Below are 26,722 nucleotides of genomic sequence, written 5' to 3'. Positions count from 1 at the left end.
TAGGGGTCATTTTTTGGCCTATGGATATTCAGTTGCTCCAGCACCACTTATTGAAAAGGCTATCTTTCCTCCTTTGATTGAATCTGCGCCTTTGTCAAGAATCAGTTGTGAATATATGTGTCAGTTCATTTCAGGCTCCCAGAGAACTGCCAGGTCCTGAGCAAATGCTTAACCCAGAAAATGTAATCCATCTGCCCACTTGCAACTTATTTCCTGATGCTCTTCCATTTTGCACAGGGAATTAGGATCCATGGCTCCAGTTCTGACCCAGGCTTGTCTACATCTTGAGGAGATGGGGAGGGGACATGATATTGGTTTTTCCCACTGTCCCCAGAGCTGTATTTGGAGGTACTTGTGATTCTTCTTGGACTTACTTCACTCAGAATCTAAAGCAGCGATTTTAAAATCTCTCTCTCTCTTCTCCTTCTAAATCCTCTATACAAACGAAATTTTGTTTGGAAGCCCAATACGTAAAATAAATGAAAGTGTAGCTGTTGTGGTTGAATAGGACATGGGGGAGGCAGAATCTCACCCATCTCCAAATGAAGCAGTTTGAAAACCACTGTTACCATTCACATTATCAGCAAGATACTAAAGGGAACCCAAAAGTTTAGGGTCAACTCTGTGGATATTTAAGGGACCTTCCTTGGTATAATACAAAGAAAGAACTTAGGTAGAGAACTGTCCAAAAAATTGGAGCATACAGCTTCTCTGTGAGTCAGAGGAAAAAATGAAGATGAGGAAGGAGGAGAGGGACTTATTTATCTAAAGTTAAGAATGCTTTTTGCTGGTGGCACCCGGGTGGTTCAGTCGTAAAGCATCTGCCTTCGGCTCAGGTCATGAGCCCAGGGTCCTGGGATCGAGCCCCGCATCGGGCTCCCTGCTCCGTGGGAAGTCTGCTTCTCCCTCTCCCACTCCCCCTGCCTGTGTTCCCTCTCTTGCTGTGTCTCTCTCTGTCAAATGACGAAATAAAATCTTTTAAGAAAAAAAAAAAAGAATGCTTTTTGCTATGGGGCACCTGGCTGGCTCAGTCAGTAGAGCATGTGACTCTTGATCTTGGGGTTGTGAGTTCAAGCCCCATGTTGGGTGTAGAGATTACTTGAAAATAAAATCTTTTTTAAAAAAAGAATGTTTGTTGCTGAGAAGGAAGGGGTAAGAAAATTTTTAGGCAGCTTCAATGGAAAGAGGAGCAAAGTATATTCAGAAACCTGAACTTTTAGTCCTGGATAATTAGTACTGTGACATTGAACAAGTCTTGGAATCTTGGTGTCTTCATCAAGAAAATTCAGTATTGGAAAGGACAATATGTAATGTCTCTTCCACCTCTCAGACTGTTATTTAGGACCCTCAAGGGACTATTTGATCATCAAAAAACACAAAAAAGGCAACTACAGCAAATAGACTCATTTCTCACCAACCCGCTATCCCTTCATGGTAAATCAGGGGCTGACAAACTTTTTTGTACTTTTACAAAGTACATTATTGTACTTGTACTTGTACAAAGTACAAATATTGCTAGATAGTAAATATTTTGTGCTTTCTTTGCTGGCCACATATGGTCTCTGTCATGCAGTCTTGTTTGTTTGGGTTTTGCTTGTTTTACAACTCTTTAAAGATATAAGAAACATTTCTTTTTTTACATCGGGGGGCCATCCCCAAACAACCAGGCCATAAGCAGTATTTGGCACCCTTGTTCTAAACTACCAAACACAATCTCTTATAAAACTGATAAACAGGAAGTGCAAGGCTGAGGAAACAAGAGGGAGTTCAATAAAAACTGGTAAAATTGTACTCAGGCAAAGTGGTACACAATCAGGTCACATCTCTGAAGGGATTTTACTTCTCTTGTACTTGAGTAAAGCGAAAATTGAACATAGTCAAAAGTATCTTTGAGCTCTAAACTTCCAGAATGGCAAAGAAAGACTCTTTGAAAAGACTGCTCCAACAGTGACACTGGAAAAATTGTCAATACCAACTTTTTCAGAACTCTGGAAATTAGCCAAAAGCTTTCAGCAATCCAAAAAGGGTTTGTTCAAGAAAAATGGCTGAATCTCAGTAAGAATATCAAAACTTTTAGTGCTTTAGCTTATTCTATTTCCCTTCTCCCTCTCCCCAGCTCCAGGGTAGCTTTGAAAACCAACAGCCTCTCAGTTCCAGTATCTGAACAACAGCAACTTAGTAGTGACCAGATGGTGCAGAATGAGTTGGGAGCTCCCCAAAATGCCCCATTCCCAGAGAATTGTCACTATTTGACCTGTTTGGTAGTTCCTTGGAAACTCCCACTTGTAGGGCTCTTTATTTGACCTGATGCAGAGCACACTCACTGTGAACCACCTTTTCAAGGAGCAATTAATCAGCTGCAATTTTTTGAAATCACAGCTGCCCAAAGTAGAGGAAACTGTTGGGGCAAATGAAGCTCCTCAAAATCTTAAAAGGAAAAGCTAGAGAATTAGTGTCCTTAGGAGACTCTGAAAAGCTCCAACATATTCACATATTCCCAGGAATCTCAATGACATGGCATATGTTCAGGACTGGGTGTATTCTGAGAAAAGACCTAAGAAGGTCCTAGACTCTCACCTCTGGTTGGCCTTGAGGCCCTGCACAAGCAGCAAATGAAGGCTAAGGAAAATTATAAACTGCCTGACAGAGCATTGAAATCATGCCCCAACACACACACAGACACACACAGACACACACAGACACACACAGACACACACACACACACACACACACACACAGCATCTCAGCCAAGGCAGGGAGCCTTATTGGATCAAGGCATTTAAGAAAATCTAGCAAAATTATCCTTCAAGAATGCAGGAGAAAACAAGACATTCTCAGATAAACAAAGACAGAGCAGTCATTGCTAGCAGACATATCCTCCAAGAAATACTAAAGAGAAGCCTTCAGGGGGGAAATGAAAGGACAATAGACAGTAATTCAAATCCACATAAGAAAGAAAGAACACTTGGTAAAAGTAAATACATAGGTAAATACAAAAGACAGCACAAATTTATTTTTGTAACTCTTTTCTTCTATTACCCAGTTCAAAAGACAACTGCGTGGAACAGTAATTACCTAAGTGTGCTGATGGACTTATTATGCATAAAGAGGTAAGTTGTATGTCAATAGGAGCCCAAAAGGGGCAGGGGAGGGACAAAGCCATACCATAGTAAATTTTTTTATGTTCAATTGAAATTAAGTTGATATTATTCCAAAGTAGATTGCACTAAGATGTTAATTGTACTCTCCAGGGCAGCCACTAAGAAAATAACTCAAAATAAAATTAGTAAAAATACAACAAGGAGATTAAAATGGTACATTAGAAAAAACATTTAACACAAAAAAGAGCAGAAATTGAGGAATAAGGGAACAAAAAAAGACATAAGACATATAGAAAATAACAAAACGGCAGATGTAATTTTTACCTTACCAGTAATTACATTAAACATAAGTAGATTAAGCACTCAAACGAAAAGGCAGAGATTGGCAAAATGGATTTTACAAAAAAACAACATGATCCACCTCTCTGCTGCCTGAAAGAGACACAATATAGAGACACATGTAGGTTGAAAGCAAAAGGATGGAAAAAAACTTACCATGCAATTAGTAATCAAAAGAGAGCTGGAGAGGCTATACTAATAACAGACAAAAATAGACTTTAAGACAAAAATTGTTACTAGAGAAAAATAAAGACATTTCCTAATCATAAAAGGGGTCAATACATCTGAAAACATACATGTGCCTTAACAACAGAGCACCAAACTACATAAAGCAAAAAATTACTTAATTGAAGGAAGGGATAAAACAACTCATCTAGAACAGCTGAAGACTTCAATACTCCACCTTCAGTAACGTACAGAATAACTAAGCAGAAGACCAACAAGGAAAGAGAAGACTTGAACAGCACTACAAACAATTGCACATCTATAGACTAGTCCATCCAACGACAGCAGAACACACATTCTTCTCAAGGGCTCATGGAACATTCTGCAGAACAGATCATATGCTAGGTCACAAAACAAGTCTACACCTGGGTCTGCTTAACTGACTGAAATCATACAAAGTATGTTCTTTGACTGCAGTGGAATTAAATTAGAAACCAAAGACACTGCAGTGGAATTAAATTAGAAACCAAAGACAGAAAGATATTTGGGGAATTTACAAATATGTGGAAATTAACCAACATACTGCTAAATAGCCAATGGGTCAAAGGAGGAATCACAAGGGAAATTAGAAAAGACTTTTGAAATAACGGAAAATGAAATAACAATACACCAAAAGTTATGAGATGCAGCTAAAGCAGTGCTCAGAGGGAAATTTATAGGAAATGTTCAGCATGTGCCAACTCATAGAAACTGAGTGTAGATCAGTGGTTGCCAGGGGTTGGGTAGAGGGCAAGGGGCTGTGACTACTTTTGAGGGTGATGAATACATTCTTGTACAACTTTGTAATTATACTAAAAACTACTGAAGTGTACACTTTTAAGAGGTGAATTTTACAGTATGTGAATTATATCCAGTTTCCTTCTGGTTCTAAAATTCTCTAAGTCAGATCATTGCATTTTGTGTTTTATTAGTTAGACCAAAGCAAGAGAAACGAGACAGACACTGCCAAGTTCATGAACTCCCTGGGCATCTTGGGGGCGGCGATACAGAAGGGCCTTTTCATTATGGAGGCCCCTCTGAGTCCCACCACACCGAACCCTGGGCTTTAGCATTCACCCTTGCTCTTGATTATTCATGTAACAGACCCTTCAGTGTAGTTGGTTGGCTGGTGGAAATAATTACAGGAGAAGATTATTTCAGACTTATATTTCAGAGGAAGGCAGGGGGACAGGCCTACGGGTAGAATAGGGAGGAGACTGCACTTGGAGTTGCTATGACCTGGGATGGGTAAGGTGAGAGGCAGGCTGTGGAGGGAATCCATATGACTAGTCTTGGGAATGAACTTCTGTACTTCTCTCCTCCATCCACTTCCTTCGTATTCAAAAGATATTTTCTTGTGTGGGTAGAACAATGTTCAGGAAAAGGAATTATCTCAACTCTGTGTTTTTCTTGATCGATATGTAGAAATACATAAAGACACATATTGCTTAACAGTACAAATAATTTGCACCTGAAATTCATTTGCTTAGTCCCTTGGAGCCCTACAGAACAGAATGTTTTAACAGATACAGCTGTGCTGGTGATACTATTGCGTTAGAGAAAACAAAATCTTGGTCTCTGGTCCAAGGAGCTTATAGTCCAAAGGAAGTCAGAGAGGAGTTTTGAGAAACCTGGCTTCTAGTTTGGGTTTGCTTTTTCCCAAATGTGCCCTGCACTTTTCTGACGGCATGGCTTAATGCTGGAGTGCCCATTCTCTTCACCAGCCATCAAAAGCCGACCCAGGCTTCAAGGCCCCACTTCAGTGTCACCTAGTCTGCAAAACTTTCCCCATCTCCCACCCTCCCCCAGGCTGAGGCCTTTCCCACCCCTCTTTGTGTGCCTATAGTCCTTTGGTCCGCTCTTGGTTACACTACCAAAATCCACTTAGAGTGGTGTCTGTGACTTAAGGATCAGGACCCTGCTTTATTCATCAAACTATCGATATCTCCAAGCGCTTATAGGACAACAGAAAAAAGGTCTAGAAACATAGAGGAGAATGTGTATTTAAATCATGTTAGTTATATTTTCAAGTAATATGTCAAATATATTCCCTTCCGATCTCCAGACAGCTCTGCAAGCCAAATGCCTTTAAAGGCATGAGTGCAATCACTAATCTGGAAAACATTTTCAAATAAACAAAAGAGTTTCCCTATATTTCTAGGCTTTTGGAACATCTTTAATGTGCTACCTTCTCCGCACTGTTGAATCATACTGGGGTTGTCTTTGCCCTTGGCACCCCCCTTTTACATTTGTAAGATGGAAACACTGCCTGACCTAGCTCTTTCGCAGTGTTATCGCAAGGGTAAACAGGAAAATGACTGTGCAAAAGGATAAAGCAGTATGGAAATGCAAAATGTTGTTCTCATTAATTATCCAAGGACTTACTTTGTGTCCATATTGTAGCACTTGAGTATGCGGACTTTGGCTAACCCCCTCACAGCTGCATTAAAGAGGATTCTCCATGAGCTGCTTAAGAGGGGAAGCCAAGTGGCTGATTACAGCTTAGGGCCTTGCCACAGCCATCAAAAGTTACCAAAGGGATGCTGGGACTTCAAGTTTGTTTCCAATTGCGCAGGAGGAAAGTCATGGCCTCAGCCACCTGCTTCCTGTCTCCACCATGACTCACACCTTTCAGGTCCACTTGGATGGAAGTTCAGATGAGAACTGCTTAGGCCCGCTGCCCAAGGACCTTGAGGGTGCTAACTAAGGCTCAGGTAGCTGGGTAAAAGGAGGAGCAAGAAGCCGAGTCCTGAGACCCAGGGGGACTGAGCCAAGTTCACAGAACTTTTTAGGTTATTCAGAAAAAAACAGTTCACCCTGCATCATTGGTGGTATTAAGCATGAAGCTGTTGCCTCCTGATTGGATGCACTAAGAGAGACACGACATCCTTCTATGACAATTCTGCCCCAAATGCAAAATAGGGACTTAATCACAAGGAAACACCAGACACACCTAAATCAAAGGACGTTCTACCTAAGAACTGGCCCCTACTCTCCATTTCTACAATACGCTATCAAAAAGAAAGACTTTTAAAAGTTGTCTCTTGAAAATCATATAATGTATTACATAATGTTTGTTTGCTTCACTGTCATAAAAAAAGAGTCATTTTAAAAATAAAAGGACTCACTGAAAATGGCACACAAAAAGCCTGCAAACCCAACCAGGAGAAATGATTTAACAAGGTCAGCACTCACCTCAACGGGCTTATGGACGATGGGTCCTCAGCCTAAATGAACTGAACATGTCAACTGAAAAGCTGAATGACTCAAGTGAGCAGGCCAAATAAATGCCCCAAGCTGCCCCATCCCTTTGGGAAGGTACTGATGGAAGGTGCTGGGGGCAGGTCAATCTTCTCTGAAGGGCAGTAAGGGCAGAAATGCGTAAGGCAAAGACACAGCAAGAAGCAGTGTAGCGTAGGAGCTTCTGTTGGGAGAGCGGAACAACAGAAGTAGACTACTTCCCATCTTGGAGTGTCCATCTTAACAAGCTTTGCTCAGAAGAATAACTGAAAGCTGACTGCAAGAGTAGTTTTCATCCCTGCTACAACCTCTAGGTAGCACTGGCCATACAGACAGTGCAGCAGATCGTCCTTTGGGGGAAACCAAATAGCTGAGCAGGACAATTAGAAGGTTCTGGTCAGGGTCAGTACCAGAAACTTAAAGGGGCCCTTACAGGAATGGAACAGGAAGTAGGAATGATGGAACGGGTAATGGTCAGATGAACCAGGAAATTAAAATTTTAATGTAGAGAAATGGGAAAATGGATGTGGGGCAGTGGTGTACTGTGGTTACACGTTTAACAACCAACTTCCTGGGGGAAAAAAACAGCAGCCTTGATGTGTAAAGTGTGCTGATTTCCACGGTGCAAATACTGCCACCACGGCTGAGTTCTAGGTACCAACATGGCGTCGCTGGCCACAGAGCTAGCGTGAACTGGCTCGGGCGTACGGGTGGTGGTAACCTGGACACCTGGCCTACGTCTGCCACCACCTAGCTACGTCACCCTAGTAACTTAACCTTTCTGGATCCTAATTTCCTCCCTTGCAAAAGGTCGGCCTCATAAGACAATGGAGAGAATCAAGTGAAAGTAATCTATCTCCATCTAAATTCCCTTCCAGCTCCGAACATCTGTGGTTCCGTGACGGAGCTGGCCACACTAGCGGCCTTTTGCTTTTTTCCATGTCACACAGAGTCTTGTGAGCAGGGAGAAGCTGCTCCTGAGTGTGGCAGATTTTCAGAGCCGAAACCACATTCACATCGCCTCAGAGATGAGGTTCAAGGCCGTGGACCACTCCCACTCCAGATGTTCTATCCAGAAGAGATTTCTGGGTGGGAATCTGCTTGGAAAGTGGGGCTAGCAAGTCTACAAGCTTCTCTTATTTTAGCAGGGTATTTGTTTGGAATGACTTGGAGGTGTAAACGGTGCCCAGGCAGGGCCAGTGCGGCACACGTGTCCTTTTCTCCTACACTGAACCAGAATCTGCCTGGGAAGGAAGCATACCTCCGAAACTAGGGTCTGTTCATATCTTGATGTCCCGCAAATCTAAAGGGAGTCAGTCACTCGGTGCTAACTTTAACTGCTGTCTTTGTCCCTTCCACCCACTGGTGCCTGGGGACATAAGTTGCCCTCAACACCCTCTTTGCTACGACTCTCAGTTGGAGTGAAAAGCACTTGGCTCATCCTCTGAGCCATCATTTGGCGACACCAACACCGTGAACTCAGAAATATGCATTTGGGACCTTTGTTACCTCTTCCTTTTGGGTAAGCGGAACTGGGAGTAGGTAAACGTGAGGGGGGTGGGGGAGGCAGGTGGTCAGAGAAATAAATGAAAGTGACTGGAAGCTTGGTCCCTGCTGGGATTCCCAGGGCTGCGAACTCAAGGACCAGAGAAGGGAGATTCTGGCCTTGCTGCATTGCTGAAGGAGATGGCAGAGCAGACCCTCACCCAGCTATTCAAAGAAGTCGGAGTGCAAAGGGATTTAGTAAGGTATAAGAGACATAATACCTTGTGCTTCCGGAGGCTGCCAGGACTGGTGGGCGTGGAGATGGGTGACTGTTTAGACTTGGGGGTAGAGAGCTGGCTGCTGGAGGTCCCGTTTGCTAGCCCGAGGCAAGAGAAAAGGAAGGGATAAGAATCAACAGCATACAAAGGAACCAGTTATCCTTCCCCTCCGAAGACACTAAGAACATTCAGGCAAGGTACACAGACAACCAAGTGATTTGATGAGCGGAACAAAGGTGAGAAGAAACACATTCCTCAGAAAAGCCGGAACTGCAACCCTCAGTTAATTAGATCCTGGAGCAGTGCAGGGCCATAATCCGCCCACCCTCTCCCCTGAGTGCTTCCAATTACAGGGCTCTGGTTCTTTTCAAACCTTTCTCATATTCATTCCCAAGTTTGACCCTAACACCATCTCCGGGAGGTAGTCTGGGAACATACGATTTTGTTTCAATGTTACAAGGCAGAAAAAAAAAAAAAAAAGTGAGGCACAAAGAGGTTCTGTGCCTTACCTTAAAGGGGAAGGGAATATGGGTGACTGGGACCAGGGGCACATCCCCTCTGGTGGCAGATGATGTGGCAGGTACAGGACAGTCCCATGGTCAATCCCTCCACACTCTCTCCTTTCCTGCTCGCCTCCCTCTGCCACCCCCCCCACACACACACCCCCCACTCTCTCTTCCCTGCCTCATCCTGGCTGAAAAGAACAGAAGGAAAGAAAAAAGAAAGGGAACCACTCAGGAAGAAGAATAGAAAAAGAAAGTGAAGGAGAAACAGTGTGAGACATAAAGGCTGCAGAGCAAGATGGGCAGGGGGAGGGGATCAAAAACGAGGGAGAGAAAGAGATCAGGCGTGGAGAGGCGAGACAAGGAAGATGGGCGTAAGAGATTGGGAGAAGAAAAGAATGAGGAAGTTTGAAACCGGGAGAAAGGCACAGAGACAGAGGAAGGCAGACAGCCATGGCCGGAGTCAGGGTGCACCCCCATTTCTCTCTAGGCCAACAAAATGCTGAAAAGGAGATGGTTTAGTATGTAACATCTTGTTACTCCATTGTGTTGGCAAATTGTTTTATATTTCCTTTGCTAATGAGCTTCTTCAAGATCCAATCATGTGAAAAAAAAATGTGGTGCATGAAATGGAACAATTAAACAGCTTTTGAGTAGATTCGTGTTTAGACATCTCATGCTAAAGTTAGTTTTTTCTTTTTTTTTTAATCTACGGACCAACTTCGTTAATCAGAGATACTCTGAAATGTGCTTTAAAAACAAAGGGATGTTTTTTAAAAATATCCCAGAGGTATGTGGGGGCGGAGAGGGGGGAGGAAGAGAGAAACAAAAAGGAAGGGAAGGCAAGAGGAAGAGAGAGAGAGAGAGAGAGAGAGAGAATAGAAAATTCTGAAAGTTAAGCAGGAGGATGACCTGAGTTAGTCCCACACATAAAGCCTAAATTTTGTATCATGAATATTTCCTGAGGCTATAGTTCCTCTCCTCCACGTAGGATAATGTTTCCCTTAGGTTCTGGAACCTGCGTATCAACTGTAGAGATGGAAGAGACACCAGTGGGGTGTTTGCTGAGTTTATCCAAGTGCAAGTAAGCTGAAAACTGGGCACATAGGTATCCACCATCTGGCTTGAGCTGTGTATTAGTGAATGCATCTCTCACCCACTTACTGAGAGGTCCTTCTCCCTGTCAGGGCTTCCTGAAAGTCATTCATTCATTTAGCCAGTAGTTACGGGGTGCTTTCTCTAAACCAAGCCAAGTATTGGACATTGGGGTTTCAGAGATGAGCAAGTCACTTCCTGTGGTGAGCCAGGCAAGAATACAGTGGGCTAAGTACTATGGCAGAACCATGCAGGGGTAATTATTACAGCCCAGAGGAGAGGCTTTGAAATCAGGGTACTGGGAGGCACACAGGAGGAGGCAATGCCTGAAAAAAAAAAAAAAAAATCTTGAAAGATGACCCTGGAATAATTGGAGACAAATCTATGGAGACAGAAAGTAGATTGACCGGTGCCAGGGGCTGGCCAGGGTTGAAGTGGGTAGCTGGGGAGAAATGAGAAGTGTCTCCTAATAGGTGCAGAGTTTCTTTTAGAGGGGTAAAGATGTTCTGGCAATCCTGGTGACCATGACACGGCTCTATGGCTAAACTAAAATCCATTGAACTGTACATTCTAAAGGAGTCAATTCTTATGTGAATTGTATCTCAATAAAGCCATTACAAAAAGATGAACTGGACCTGCTTAGGCAGAGGGCAGAAAGGGTATTCTAGACTTTAGGATTGTACCATTAGGGGCAAGGACACGGGAGTGTAACAGAATACCGTGTATTTATAGAGTACAGATAGCCCAAAATGGCTCAAAAACAGGGTGCCAGCAGTGAGTTCCAAGATGTGAGACGGGAGAGGACATGGGCCGTGGGGGCCTTTTGTGGGGCCTTTTTTGGGGGGTTTCGTTTGTGAAAGAAATCTGAAAGTGATACTCTCAATTTTGCATTTTAAAACTATTACTCCAGTTGCTGTGATAAAGCTGGGGTGGGGTTGGTGGGGTGGGCTCAGGTAAGGGTAGAAACGTAGAAACAAAGAGATCGGTTAGAAGACAATGCGCCCGTCCAAGGGCGCCTGGGTGACTCAGTCAGTTAAGCGTCCTCCTCTTGATTTCGGCTCAGGTCATGATCTCAGTGGTAAGATCGAGCCCGGCATCAGGCTCCGTGCTAGGTGTGGAGCGTGCCTGGGATTCTCTCTCTCTCCCCCTGCCCCTTCCCCCACTCTCTTTAAATTCTTATTTAAAATAAATTTTTTTAAAAAGAAGACAATGCATGAATCCAGGTGAGAGGTGATGATGACTTAAAGCAATGGAGAGGGAGAGAAGGGACAAGGCAGAAGGTAGAGACCTAGAGGACAGATAAGCTTGGAGTGTTATATGCATGCACCGGCAAGCCACGCCAAGAAGAACGTGATCTGTGCCAACCAGCATGGAGGCTGTGGGTGCCAGGCTTGGCCAGGGCACTAGGCTTTCTGGTGAATGAAGGAGGCACTGTGGAAAAGGCAAGAATGTGTGGAGCCACAGTGGATCAAAGTAGTCCATTACAGGAAAAGGAAGGAGTTGCTGGGTCATCTACAGTGCCTGAAGGCCTTCCTAGCAGGACCTGACAGGTAGTATTCAAGCTAGAGAACAATCTTGGAGATCAGTCTGAGCTGACGTAATGCAAGTCTTCCCGAAGAACCCTGACCTCAGCCATGAAGTCTAACAGATGTAGGCATCCCCAGGTAAGTTCTGGCAATTTGTTCCACGGGATCGATGCATTCTTTGACAACAACGGATTGGAGCTCCCCAGCATTTGTCAGCCATACTACACAGCTGTGGTTACTATACTTACTGATTTCCCCATGTGAAAAACAATCTTTTTCACCTACACCCTCATCTAGCTGAGGGTGAGCGCACTGGTCTTGCCAAAATGGAGAAAATGTGAACCACAAGCATGTCTGTGGGTGAGGCAGTTTCCACCTATTTATTGGCCATAGAGCTGCACAGACAGGTTCTTGGGCAAGTTCCAGTAATTTTCTCAATATCCTCGGAAACTCTCTAACTCAAAAAATTTAGGGGTAATACCTAAATCCATATCTTATCAATACCTCTCTCTCTAGTCTGTGTGTGTGTGTCTATGTTGACTCTCTGCCACTCCCCGGCTAGTCAATCTTAAGCTATCTGTAATGAAAGGCTTTATTTTGTCATCCACATTCACCAAGCATTCTGAAAATAATTTTTTTTAATACCTTAACTGCCACTCACTTCAGTGTTGGAAAATGCATACACTTGCCCAGACTTCCTGATGGACTAAAACCCAAAGATGGACATGGAGACATGAGAGAACGTAGACACGCACAAGCAGGTGTCAAGTCCTCCCAAGCTGAAGGAGCCCCTACGCTTACAGACTAGATAAAAATGCATTCACACGTGGGAAAAAATACCTGGGAGTGTGCCATTTGATATGGATTCTGAAGCCAATTCATATAAATGTCAAGTAAGAGAAGGAGCAGGAAAAAATTGCAAAGAGGGTCTGATGAACCATGCATGGTCTCACACTGGTCAATCCACACGGATGGCCATGACAGTTCATAGTGAGAGTGGCTGGAAATAACACCACTGCTTGACATCCGTCATCGTCCTTCATTTTTCTTTACTAAATATCCTCAGCTCCTGTCTTTGAGCTTCTAATGCTCAGCTGCCATTTGGGGATGCACCAGAGGAGACTCTGCCCCCTTTGACTTGTCTGTCTTTCTCCTTGCCCTGCTCAGAACCACAGCCCTGTCTCACTGTGGCCACTTTTATTTCCTCAGAGTCCAAATCTTTTCATTCCTTTTTTTCTCGTTGTACAGGGCAGGTTTTTCCCTCTACAACAAGGTACATCAAGGACTTCTCAGTCTCCTAGGCCATCTTTTCAATCTTATCAATAAAACCCAAGCTAATAATTAGTGCTTCTTCAGTGTCTGATAGGTCAGGCACTCATTCTGCATGCACCGCTCCCCCCCCCCAAAAAAAAACACAGCCTCTTTTAGTTGTATTTTCATTTCCAATGAGGAAAGAGAGGCTGCTCCAGTTAGGGATAGCAAAGTCAGGATTTGAACACACGTCTCTCTGATTCCAAAGCCTATGTGTGTTTCAGTTTTTGCTACATCACTCTTGCTTTTATTAACAAATTGCTTCTGAGACTCCCTCCTAGGACAACTTTCTGATGGAGGAAGGAAGGGGGGCAGAGAAGTTGGTGGAGAAAAGAGAGAGGAATAGGGCAAGGTAGAAGTAGATGCCAGAACTTACACGCATCTACTGGACTTGTATGCCACTTATCTAGTTTAGATTAGAAAGTATGTAGCAAGAACCTTCTTTTATTCGCCAAAACAACTGGGGATCATAGACAGTGTCATGAAACAGTAGCAGACAGAGCAGCCAGCATGGCATGCAACTTCCGTCACACCACAGAGCTTTCTGGGAAGATGGTATTTGTGCTATGTCCGTTACTCCCCTCAGCTGCTGCCCTTCAGCGATGCAGCACAATGGCCAAGCTTGGCTTGGCACACAGTCTTGGCTCCCTAGCTTCTCTGAATCATTATGCCTGCCCTTGCCCCAGTGCTCATCTTCCAAATCCTTGGCTCTGTCAGAATGGAGCAAGACCAACCCAAACAAAAAAATGGCTGGTAAGGTAACTAGGCTGACGTACCTATTCACAGGGATTTGCATGTATGGGGGAAATGGGTTCCCAGGAGTAAGGAATAAGACAGGTTGAGTCAGTTCCCAAAGAACAGGGAGAGAGTCCAATTTCTGGCATGGACAACCAAGGACAGAGTATGGTCACCAGCTAAACAGAGTTGATGCTGAGCTCCTAGACTATGGATTCCCTCATCTGGAGGCTGGACTGATCCCTGGAAATTGGGATGCAGCTGCACGTAAGGTGGGTGTTAAGTAGTCCCAGGTGTGGAAATTATAGAACTGTCTGGGCAGCAAGTTAGACAAGTCATTATACTTTATGGGTTTAAGTTTGGATGGCCAGAATGGCACAGAAAGGAAAGGGGGGGGCTTGGCATCTACTTTTTACCCAACCTTTGCCAGGAGACCAAATCGATAACGCTCATTCACTTAGCTCTGGCTTTTCTTCCCATTCTAATCCCAAGCCCATTGGTTTTGGTCGGATGTCTGTTTTGAAATATTGCTCACTAAAAATAACCCAGTCAAAAAAAAAAAAAAAAAAAGCCATGACAATAATTTGAGAGCCGTCTTAATAATTGCAGTTGTATTTCTATAATTGTTTTCAAACCATTTTGCCATATATAAGTTCACATGATTCTCCTGATAACCCCAAGAAATGATGGCCAGCAATTAGTGGTCTCCTTTTAATCACAAGAATATAGAAGTTCAGAGAGAGTAGGACTTGCTGAAAGGGTAAAAATTGCTTCTCTTCAATGGATGGTGACCTCTGGGATTTGCACATCATATGCCTCCCACCGTGACCTTATAGTGATTGGTTCTCTGTCTTGTCTTCTCTTATTCCCTAATGCCTTGCAAACGGAGATCTCAATATATAATTCAGCCAGGGCGCCTGGGTGGCTCAGTTGGTTAAGCGACTGCCTTCGGCTCAGGTCGTGATCCTGGAGTCCCGGGATCGAGTCCCGCATCGGGCTCCCTGCTCGGCGGGGAGCCTGCTTCTCCCTCTGACCCTCCCCCCTCTCATGCTCTATCTCATTCTCTCTCTCAAATAAATAAATAAAATTAAATATATATATATATATATATAATTCAGCCACTTCCTCATTTTTCCTCATATTGAGATGCTCTACATGTTCCTGCATTCCAGTTCATACACACCCTGTTTTCTCCCTACATATACAGGGAGTTTTTCTGGAAGGCCATCCAAGTAGAACCAAGGTGGTTTCAACTTACTTCAGAACAAGGCCAAGAGACAGAGCCTGTGGTTTTTACACATTCATTCCAAAGACACCCTTGGGATGGGTGTCTGGACTGGTTTGGCTAATTGTTTCTGCTCAGTGGAAAAGCTTGTGCCCCTCTCCCCAGACCCATCCACACCAGAGGGAAGCTCGAACTGAGAGCACAGGAATAGTTCTTCACGGATCCCACCAGAGGGCTGGTTCCCAGGCCAAATTCAATCATAGGTTGTGAGATACCATCACTTCGGGAGCTGGAAGTGGAATTTTAAATCTATTTCCTACAGAGTCTTGGGCAGCATGCAGCTTTGAATCTTCTAAATCAGGAGAGAAGAATTTGCAAAACAAACATGTACACCCATTCTTGCAATATTTTGACACAGATCAATGTCCCGCAAGAAGAGGACATCTGTAAGGAGGCTGCTGGAGTGCCAGGATTGTTTTCCCTGACTTGATAATGCTGACAACATTTGTTTCTTGTTGAAGGTGGTTTTGCTGAGAACATGTTTCTGGCGGAGCGAGCCTGTTGTCTATGCTCACTACTGTTTTCCTGGGGTAGAAACTAGAAAACACTGCACTGCTCTTAATCTGTAGAAAGAACACATGCTTTGGAACCAGTCAAGGTTCTAAATCGTGGCTCATCCTGGATGTGTAACCTCGGGTGTCCCCCAACCTCTGAAGGTCTCCGTTGCCCCGTCTGTAACATTTGAATGAAAAGACTGTTTAACTCAATCGTTGTTGTTCTAAGGATTACATGGCAGACTATACATGAAATCCTTAGCTAAGTGCCTTAGCGCATAGAAAGGGCTTCATAATGACATCATCTTCTCTTAATATTGCCACTACTAGAAATGGAAGGACATGAGTAACTACACAACCTATAGGCACCGAGTTTGGAAACCCCCTTCTACAAGGGATGATTTATCAATCTCTATGGACTGAGGACTTTCTTTGGCTAGCAGGTCAGGCATTCGAGGATTGAAATTTTTCTGAATGAAGCCCATTGCTGTTTGGTTTTTCCCTTTTATTGCTGTGCTTCTGAAAACGTAGCCCGTGTGCTTGGCCCTCTGCATTTCTCTTTTTACTCTCTCAGCCATTACCATGGAGGTGGTCCACGAATTCAGCGTGGAGCCACTGAAGGTTCTGCAGCAGCAGAGGGGGGCCGTGTCACGTGTTGGAAATGCGTTTTAGGATGAGAAATATGCTGGCACCACACCAAATGCATAAAGGGACCGAGATTTGAAACAGAGATGCTACTTTGGAGTCTGCGGAGTAACCCCGGCATCAGGTGATGAGGGCAAGGTAGGGATTCCCATGTGAGTAATGTGGAGATGTTTCAAAGGTTCTTCAACAGCGGCATATGGTGGGCTTGAAGGATTAAAGCACAGGAAGAATCAAAGATGATGCGAAGACACTGGACCCGGGAAATAGAATAGAATTTATTCTATCATCAGACAAGGAATTGGAGGAGGAAATGTTTTTGGTTTTTAGACACATTGTATTTGGCACATTTAAGTAGGATTGTCTGGTAGGCATTCATGAGATTAACATCCGGAAGGAAGGTTGGGGCTGGAGATGTAGATTTAACAGCCACCTCCCTGTACTCTCATATGCTATATTTATCACCACCCCTGATCTTTTGTTCATGCTTTCCCCCCCTGCCAGAAGTAATCCATTTCCTTATCAATTGACATATAACCCTCCTACAAGCCCCAGTTTTTCCAGGAAGACTTCTCTTAAGCACTTAGTGCCTGCATCTCCCATTCACTGGGCACTCAAACACACCATTACTGTTAACTCCTATTTAGCACCACGGTGCAATGGTTAAATGGTGGACTGGGGAGCCAGATTGCCTGGGTTCAAACCCCAGCTCTCCCACCGATTAGCTGTGTGGTCTTGGGCAGGTAACTTAGCTTTCATATGCTCCAGCTTTTTCAGCTGCAAAATGGGGGTAATTGTGCCTCCCTCATAAGACTGTTGTAAAGATTAAATCTGTTAATCCGTATAAGGTGGTGAGAACAGTTGCTCGGCACATAATAAGAACTATATACGTATTTGTAAATAAAATTTTTAATCAAATTTATATGTCTGCTGGTTCCCCAATTCTTAGTGACAGGGAATTCATCTTACTCCTTTTCCCCGTAGCACCTAGCACTACTAGGTGTCCCACCAAAACTCCAGAGATTCAATTATATTTAAACACAAGTCTCAGACTGCAGCAGGCTGATAGGACCCCTATTACAGGGAGATGGGTCAACACCACCACATCCCATGCCCCGCAGTGTGCTCAGTGGCCACCATTACATTGCTTGCTTCAACAATTTCCTAAGTGGTTCTCCAGTGATGACGGAAATGTTGCCTTAGATGTAGGGCAGTTCTTCCACTGAAACTAGACATAAGCTGTGGCTTTAGAAAGAATCAGAATGGGCGAGGGGCAAGGGATGCTTTTCTCTTCCCACAGCTTTGCCAAGGGCACCACTTACCCTTGGAGTGACAGTAGGGGAGCCGATGACACGTCTAGGACCGGGGCACTGGAAACAGAGGTGCCTAATTCCTCATAGCTGCACTCACAGCAGCAGAAAGAGAATGACACCGAGGCCACTCCACTCCCCAGCCTCCCCACATCCCTTGCCTGGATGTGAAGGAAGGTGGAAAGAAGCAGAGAAGCAAAGACCAGCCAACAGAGAACTTTCTATTTACCACTCCGGAGCTTCCACACCTTGTCTTAAAGACAGCACAAGGCTTGCCTGCCTGGAAGTCAAGATAGCTGGGCTCTAGCTCTTAGGCACCAAATAGTTGCACGGCATTGAGAAGACCACAAGATACTGAACCTCCTTCCATCTTAGCCCCCCACTCTAAAAGAACAAAAATTGGATGATTTTCCTTTCCCAACCTCGTTCATGGTGCTATTATGCGTGACAACTGAGGTGATGGATTTGGAAGTGTTTTGCAAAGTGCACAGCATCTCATCTACATCGAAGGTGGTTATCTTGAACCTCTCTTAGACAGAGAAGAAAGTTATTGTGCTGTCTAATACACGAGCCACTAGTCACATGTTGCCTTTGAGCATCTGAAGCGGGGCTAGCCAGAATTGAGACGTGCTCTCAGTGTAAGATACAACCCGATTTCAAAGAATGGAAAATACCTCCTTAGAATTTTTTTACTTCAATTGCATGTCAAAATGATAATATTTTGGATATATTGCATTGAGTAAAATATATTATCAAAACGTATTTCACCTGTTTCTTTGATCTTTTTTAACTGTGGCTATTAGAAAATGGAAAATGATCTACAAGGCTCACATTATATTTCTACTGGACAGAGCTGGTGCAGACAGCCATGTTCAGGAAGGGCAGAACAGCTAGGTCCCTCCTTAGGCAACTTAAAGCTGCCTGCTGGGTTCAGAAGAGAAATACTCCTGGATACAATTCTCCCATGGACACCCCCCCCCCATACACACACACCGCTGTTTTGTGTCCCTTGACCTCCCCTTACAAAAGCTGTATATTTTGGTAGCGAATCCATTCTTCCTCGGGGCCTTGGGAACAGGGAAGATTTGACTTTCAGGACTAGGTATGCATAGGTTGGGGGAAGGAGGGTGGGGAATATTGAGTTGCTACAACAATGACTTACTGCTGAACAACAGCGAACTAATTATCACATTACAATTCTCTCAGCCTACCAGGGTGGGTAATTAGCTTCCTTGGAGGCTCCTTCAGGATAAAAAAAAAGAAAGAAAGAAAAGAAAAGAAAGAAAAGAAAAGAAAAGAAAAGAAAGACAGAAAGAAAGAAAGAAAGAAAGAAAGAAAGAAGAAAGAAAGAAAGAAAGAAAGAAAGAAAGAAAGAAAGAAAGAAAGAAAGAAAGAAAGAAAAAGAAAAAGAAAAGATTCCTTCCCAGCAACTAGCTACTTTGTCCTTTTAATTCAATTCAATTCAATTGGGGGTAGTTGCAGAAAAGGAAAAGTTAACACATTCATGGCTGAAATGGAAACAGCAAGAGACAGCTTCAGAAAGGTCTTCCTGCAGCTCTCAGGCCAGGTTGCCTTTTTGCCCATCAAAATGGCAAGTCCTGGGTTAATCAAAATGGGGGCACTATACAAGCATTCTTCAAACCCCCCATAGGAGACCTCTGGGCTCAGATTTGATCTACTTACCACAGTTCCCTGTCCTACTTTAAAGGCAGACATGGCTAATGGGACTTGGATTCTAAGAGTCCATCAGCTCTGCCCAGCGAGAATGAGAACTCCTTCTAGCAATATTATATAGACAACCAAATCCTTCCTTAACGTGTAGGGCTTAGCAACAGACATTCCATTTGGGGCGCCCTCAGTATTGGCAGGAGTGGGGATTGAACTCAAAGGGAATAAAGTATACAGAGTTTGATTTATTCATGGGAAGAACAGAAAAAAAGACAACTTAAGGACCAAGGAATCAAATAATGACGCAAATTACAGACCAGATCGCATCAATTTACTAAACCTCAAGGCAAACTGAACCCAGATATTAACTGAACCATGAATTGGATCAAATGTACACACATATATATGGATGGATGCCTAATTGGCTCATTTCTCTTATTCATTCATTAGTACCCTCCTCTGAAAGAGTTGTTTTATTTTATAGCTTTAAATAAATATTTGCTTTCTCCCAACTCCATTGCTCTGTTCTTTTTAAAAAATATTTGAAAATCTAGCAAACTTGTTCAAACCAGAATTAAACTTATATATTTTCTAATGAACTAGAACATCAAAACATTCCTTTAGCTGAACCTGAACTGAGCCAATGTTTCGTTTGGTTTGAATCCCTGCTGCAGAGGAACATTTTTGGCTGTCGTTTGCCTTCAAAGGAAGGTAGTTAAAATTCCCTGGAAATGACCTATCTTCCTCAACCTTGAGTTACTCAGGTTGAATGAAAAAAATGTGAATCCATCCCACAAGTCCCAGATCCAAGACAGACTAACCCAGGGTGGAAACAGGGCAGCACTGCCATGTTCTAGAAAAGAATGAAGAATTTCAGCCCCACTCCACACCATTATTTCTCGGTTAAATGTGTATTAACCTGCGTCCCTTGCTGAGAGCTGAGAAAAACCTTACACTTGCTGAGGCAAAATTATGTATTGTCTATAGCTCATCCTTCTGGCTATCCAGTTCTTGTTTCATGGAAGCTATTGTACACCTCTGTAAACTGGAAAAAACTGATAATGTTGGAAAATGGTTTTTACCTCTTAGACATGCGAGTTCTGTCTTAACCAAAATGGGAACCATGTCTTAGACAAGGTAAGAAACTTGTCCCAAGTCAAAAGCTGGGAAATGGTCTCACTGGGCCTTGCCACACAGATGACTCCCTCTTCTCGTCCATATCCTGGCCCCCTCCCCTTCCCAGCTTGGAATGGTCCTGAGTGACTTGGAGGCGGAAAGGGGAAAATGGGTGTGTCAAATCCAAACCTTACCTAAAGTACTGTTTTGCCTGAGATCAGCTTTGCCCCCGTGAAATGTTCACTACGTGGATGGCCTAGACATGGCTCTAAACTGCCATGGAATGACAAGGTCATGTCACATAGTTCCTTTTACGCTTTGGGGCTGAAATCATGCAGAAGATACAGACACATCATCTGCGATGAGTTCAAACGTTCTGGAAATTGCCATTAAGGCTGGCCAGACTAGAGCTTGGCTTCATTTATGTTCATGAACTATCTGAAATAAAGATTTACATTCTCTCTCATGAGAACACCACTTTTGATTTGTTGCTGGTAGGGAGTAAGGGCTGTTTGTGGTTCTGATATCTGCCAAGTCAAGTCCCCTTTCCCCGCCTCAAATTGCTTACTCTTTTTATCTTGTGTGTGTGAATCTACCCTCATTCCTTCTTTTTAGCAAGGGAGTTCTGAAGGAGCAAAAGCAGATCTTGCCTGCCTTTGCCTGGGTTGGGATCTATTAAAACTCCTTTTAATTTGACAAGTATTCATCGAGTCCTAATGTATTCCCTCTTCCCGCTTTGTCTCTGATATCTTAGAGTTAGTGAGGTGCATTGTTTCCAGAAGGGAAATTCTGAAGTTAGCATGCTGGTGATCAATAATTGGACATGTGTTTAAGCCGTGTTTAATTACAGGTGGTTGCATTCACATGTGCTGGATAACCCACCTGGATACAGTCTGCAGAGAATCTATTGATTCAAGCTGCTGCCGCCTCAGCATTTTTAACTAATAGATTATGTGGTGGTTTAAAAACAGGTCCACAAATTCTTGGCAGTCTAAAAACAGGTCCACCACCCCTCAAGAGGTGAAGACTGATTCCTCTTTCCTTGAATGTGGACTGGACTTAATGACTGCTTCTAATGAATAGACTAAAACCCAAGTGACAGTGTGTGGCTTCGGAAACTAGATCAAAAAACACACTACAACCTCGTCCTTGTTCACTCTCCTGAATCACTGTCTGGGAGAAGATCCTGCTGACGGCCATCTTGGAAGTGGACCCTACAGTCCCAGCTGAACCTTCAGATGATTGCGGCCCCCACTGACACTTTGACCTCAACTACATGAGATATCCTGAGCCAGAGAGAACCACAGAGCTAAGCAATCCAAAATTCCTAACCCACAGGAATGATAAAATAATAAATATTTGTTGTTTTAAGCCATTAAGTTTGGGGGTAATTTGCTTCATAGCAAGAGATAACATAGATTAGAAATCCCAGAAATGGTCAGTGATATTTCTGAAAGAAATGACTGGCTAAGCAGTTATTGCCGGATTTTATGAATCTTGATCAAGTGTTTAAAGTCCATTATTATTATTATTTTTTTTTGCAAGGCCCTGCCTGGAATTTGTACAAATAATTTCATTTTTAACCCAAGTGTTAAAACCTAGGTCTTCATAGTGTGAGCAATATAAATTTGCTTAGATAGATGCATGTACTGTTTTGTACATTTCACCAAAATATCACCAAACACATGTACTTTTGTTCCTTTAGCAAATATTCCCTAAGTGCTAACTAAGTCTCTAGCACCATGCTGGGTGAAATAGGTGCTCTTATGCATCTGTTCACTCACAAACATTATTTGAGCATCGACTAGGACCCAGGCACTGTGCTCAGCACTGAGGATACAAAACGAACATGACGTCTTGCCCTTGAGGGGCCCAGTATTTAGTGGGGGAAGTAGACAGGTAAATACAGACTTTACAACACAGTGTGGTGAATCTTACCCCAGACACAGGAAGAACATGCTATGATATTGCAGAAAATGAACCTATTTCTATTTGAGGTGTTGAAGGATGAACAGACATTTTCAAGCAAAGAGGAGTGGTAGGCTCAAGGGATGGCATTCCAGGTGCAGGGAAATGGGGTGAGCAAAGACATGGAAGTATGAAAAGCTCCAGCTGCCTCTTCACCATTTAGTTCCTTCTGCCCGAGAAAAAAAAAAAAAAAATGGCTGGTGATGTGCATGCTCCTGGCAGTGTGAGGCCGGCAGGACAGGCTGTTTTTCTAGGCCACGAGCATTTCAAAGCCAGCAGGCTCCTCGAGCTGCCTCAAACCGAAGAAGAGATAAAGAGCGTTTGTGCTCTCTGCCCCAAAGCTCCCAGACTCCCAGGATAGAAGAATTCACATGGTGAGCCCTGAGCCTCGGGACGACGAATGTGAGTCTCCCGGACCATACAATTTCCTTCCCGTGAAGAACTCACACTGTCTGTGCCTGACTCTACTAAGCTTCTAAACTTGAACTTCTGTGGCCTTCTGCCTTTCAGCTCAGTGTCACTCAAACTGCGGGTGCAAGCTTTTGCACCAGAACTTAAAAGAACACACTGCTGCCTTTATCAAAAAAATCGTGCTAGGAAAAAAGAGTCAGCTGAAGTAAATGTTTGCTTAGTGGCATAATTTGCATTTGGCACAAGTTTCTAATCTTGTCACAGACTGATAAATAGTTCATGCATTGGCAGGGATCCATAGACCACATTTTTTTTTTTTTTGATCACTCACTATCCACTAATTAAAATCCTGTGTGACAAATCTCTGTGTTTCCTTTCAGAACCTGGCCTATATATATATTTTTCTCGTTGTGGGAATGATGCAAATTATCTCGTTTCTCTTTTCGTTTTGACCTCTAAAAAGTTCAAAGTCAAATTTGAAGCTCAAGCACATCAACTCTGTTAACACTTTAGGGTGGCAATTTTTTTTTACATTTTTGTTTCCGATTTTGGTTTCTATTTCACGTTTATGCTTGACTTGATTATTTCCTTGACTATGCTTTTGCCGGATGATGTGGAAGATGATGACTATGAAAACGAACAGGACAATAAGCATTACAGCAAGCATGGCAGATAGGCCAGAGTTCCGGGCTGCATCCATCTGAGTAGGATCAGGGGTTAGTAGCTGTGTCTCCATGACTCCAAACAAGTTTGACTGTTTAGTCCCTGAACTGAGAGAACTGGTGTCATGGAGACACAGCGGTGTGCATGAGGAACTCATTCCCCTGCATGCAGAGGGTGCGGGCCTCTGTCAATGAAGTCAGCGTGCACACTTAGGAGAAGAGCACTCACCATCTTGGTCGTTACCTGAGTCAGCTGGAGACTTGCTCCGGCGCATAGGGCCGGGGCTCTTAGCTGAACTCTTCTGAGGAGTTGGAGATGCCTTTGGGCCGGCTGTGGCCGATGGGTTTCCCTTCATGACTCGGCATTCTGGTAGAAAAGAACAGACAGCTCAGGAAAGCCACAGGAGAAGCGAGCCTTTGGCATATTACCAACTTCTGGAAACTGGAATAACCACCACAGGCCAAAGTACCCGATGGCTCAGGACTACATGGTGGTCCTCATTGTTTGTAGGAATGACGGCTCTGAAGGGGGGGAGGCATGGGAGAAACTTTCAAAAGTCATCTGGGCCAAGCCAGGTGTTTAAATCCCTGGATTATGGAAACAAGGGAAGGAGTTGAAAAGCAGGTTGGGTGGGTTATTAAATAGTCAACTTGATCATTTGTGGGCGCCCCAGCCACGTCTCAGAATAGCACCTGTTGACATAATTAATTAATTTCCTTGGAGAAGAGATTGACAGCTCAGAGGCTGCAGCCACACAGATGAACATTCATGAGTAATTTAAAGGAAGAAGAGGGAGTTACCATTTACCGTTCATTACATGCCATGTATTGTAAGTCATGTCATCTTATGAATAGGCACTATCACCACCACCACCACCATGCATTGATAGAGCTCTTTTTTATTTTCAAAACGCATGATCATAAATCCCAATGCTGGTTTAATGAATAAATGAGCCAGCAGTGACTCTGTCGCTCAGAGCTTATAGAAAGCTCTTGGGTGTGTAGGGGCGTCCGCCAAATGTTTCTGCTACTTGCCTCAACCTCAGTCTGCCCGCTCGGGGCACCTTCCTATGCAGGTCACTCAGCATCCCTACTGTGGTAATTTGGGGGCACTGATTGTGCTAACGCATTAGGAGAATTATACTCACTTTGCTGGTGAGGCTACAAAGAGTGTAAGCCTCTTGCTTAGGGCCACAAAGCAAGAAAATAGCAGAACCGGGACTAGCAACCAAGTCTCTGAAGTCCAAATCTAGTGCTCTTTCCACCATAGGTTTTCCAACCTTGCGCCGTGCTGCTCAAAGTGGAACCACACGGCTAGGTAGAGGGCAGTCTTTTCTTTGGACACTTCCTTGTCACCTCCTACTTAAAGATATATTGAGATATCAATTACCCAGAAAGATTAGGGGATCCTTTCTGGTAAACTGAGTTTTTTGGGGAAACTGAGTTAAGCAGAAAGCTCATTTTTGTTTATTTAACTTCTTGTTTTGGTTGATGAACTTCAGTGATCACTGTCCAGAGCCGGAGATGTAGAAGGTATAGGAAACTGGAGATAGCCTGGGATTTGTTTAGCTATTCTATGGCCATTTGTCTCTTCTCAAAGTGAACACAGCAGAAATGCCACCTCTGTCAGGGTCCTTGTCACTCGAGCAGTTGGTAAAGTCTATATTAATACAGCTTGGTTTGTTTTTCTCACACGTTACCCCTCATAATTGGGAAAGATGTTTTGAATGTGTCTTCGCATCAAGATCATATCCTAACCTTGTCACTGTATGAACTAACTCACCATTAACTTCTACATGGAACTTGGCTTCAAGCAAAGGGAAGTGGGCAGATGTTTACCTCTTTCCTGAGATTAACAACCTCTGGAATCTTGAGTCACAAAGTAAGGGGAATGGGGAAGCAAGCCAGAAAGTGGGAAGAGGGGAAAGATTTGACACTACGAACACAGTGGAAAATCTTTCTAAAATGGAACCATCAGCATGAGCCAAGTCCCTGGAGGATGTTGACTAGAAAAAAGTATACATATAATATCCAAGTTCTGACTCCAAATATTCCTTCCCATAGTTTGCACCTGTCAGCCCATGTGACACAATATGTAGTTCAAGAAATATAGTCACCATTGGGGCAGAGAGTGAGTTTTATTGAGTTTGGAGGCTGGGAATCTGGGACATTCAGTCAACCTTTCACTTCGTGACTCACATATCCAAACATACAGGAGAAAGACTAACAATATTTGCCCTTGAGGGTCCATGCATGGATGTTCTCTAGGCCATATGAACCCATGAAAATCCTAAGGGATAGAAGGAGGGTGAACAATGGAGCAATAAAGTCCAGTGGTTGTGCTTACCGTTTTCATCCAGAGAAAAGTCATCCTGAGCATAGCGAAATTTTTCAGGACCACAGGCAATAAACACATCGTCATCACCAAAGAAATCATGGAGACAGGTTACCTGTGGAGAGAGCAGAGACATTGGATTGACATGTGATTATCTTGTGACAATAAACTTAATATCATGTTGGCAGGTGGGAAAAGTTTCACATCTGGGCCATCATCCTTAGCCCCCAGGGATCTCCATTTTTCAAACTACCAGGCTTATGGTCTGCATCACAGCCCCCAGTAAGTAAAGATACAAAGAGTACCATTGTCTTTCCATGTTTCATGTGTGGTAATCTTGTTTCCATTGCATTAAGAATAACTTCATGACCCAGGGCACCTGCGTGGCTCAGTCAGTTAAGCGTCCGATTCTTGGTTTTGGCTCAGGTCATGATCTCAGTGTCACGAGACTGAGCCTCGTGTTGGGCTCTGTGCTGGGCGTGGAGCCTGCTTAAGATTCTCTCTCCCTCTCCCTCTGTCCTTCCCCACTCACTTTCTCTCCATTAAAAAAAAGAAGAAGAAGAAGAAGAAGAAGAAGAAGAACTTCAAGACCATGTCCAAAGGGAATGTCTCTGCCTTTGAATAAAAGTTCACAAGCAGGGCGCCTGGGTGGCTCAGTTGGTTAAGCGACTGCCTTCGGCTCAGGTCATGATCCTGGAGTCCCGGGATCGAGTCCCGCATCGGGCTCCCTGCTCAGCGGGGAGTCTGCTTCTCCCTCTGACCCTCTCCCCTCTCGTGCTCTCTATCTCTCATTCTCTCTCTCTCAAATAAATAAATAAAATCTTTAAAAAAAAAAAGTTCACAAGCAGAGGCACCTGGGTGGCTCAGTCGTTAAGTGGCTGCCTTCGGCTCGGGTCATGATCCCAGGGTCCTGGGATCAAGGCCCATATCAGGCTCCCTGCTCAGCGGGGAGCCTGCTTCTCCCTCTCCCTCTGCCTGCCTCCTCTGCCTACTTGTGCTCTCTCTCTGTCAAAA

The 26,722-nt window shown here is 43.8% G+C and overlaps 1 protein-coding gene across 1 annotated transcript in view; it reads right to left on the bottom strand.

Moving 5' to 3' along the window:
- Positions 1-26,722, bottom strand: part of DCX (doublecortin) — a 119,370-nt gene that overhangs the window by 9,688 nt on the left and 82,960 nt on the right. The window contains exons 4-6 of the mRNA XM_027609647.2: positions 25,721-25,823; positions 23,603-23,740; positions 8,651-8,745 (exon numbers count right to left, since the gene is read on the bottom strand). Of these exons, the coding sequence (XP_027465448.1) occupies positions 8,651-8,745; positions 23,603-23,740; positions 25,721-25,823 (336 nt within the window). The remainder of the gene's footprint in view (positions 1-8,650; positions 8,746-23,602; positions 23,741-25,720; positions 25,824-26,722) is intronic.

Source organism: Zalophus californianus, chromosome X, assembly GCF_009762305.2.
Source record: "Zalophus californianus isolate mZalCal1 chromosome X, mZalCal1.pri.v2, whole genome shotgun sequence".
Taxonomy (NCBI): domain Eukaryota; kingdom Metazoa; phylum Chordata; class Mammalia; order Carnivora; family Otariidae; genus Zalophus; species Zalophus californianus.
Note: the sequence above shows the minus strand (reverse complement) of the source record. Positions and strands in the feature narration are given on the sequence as shown.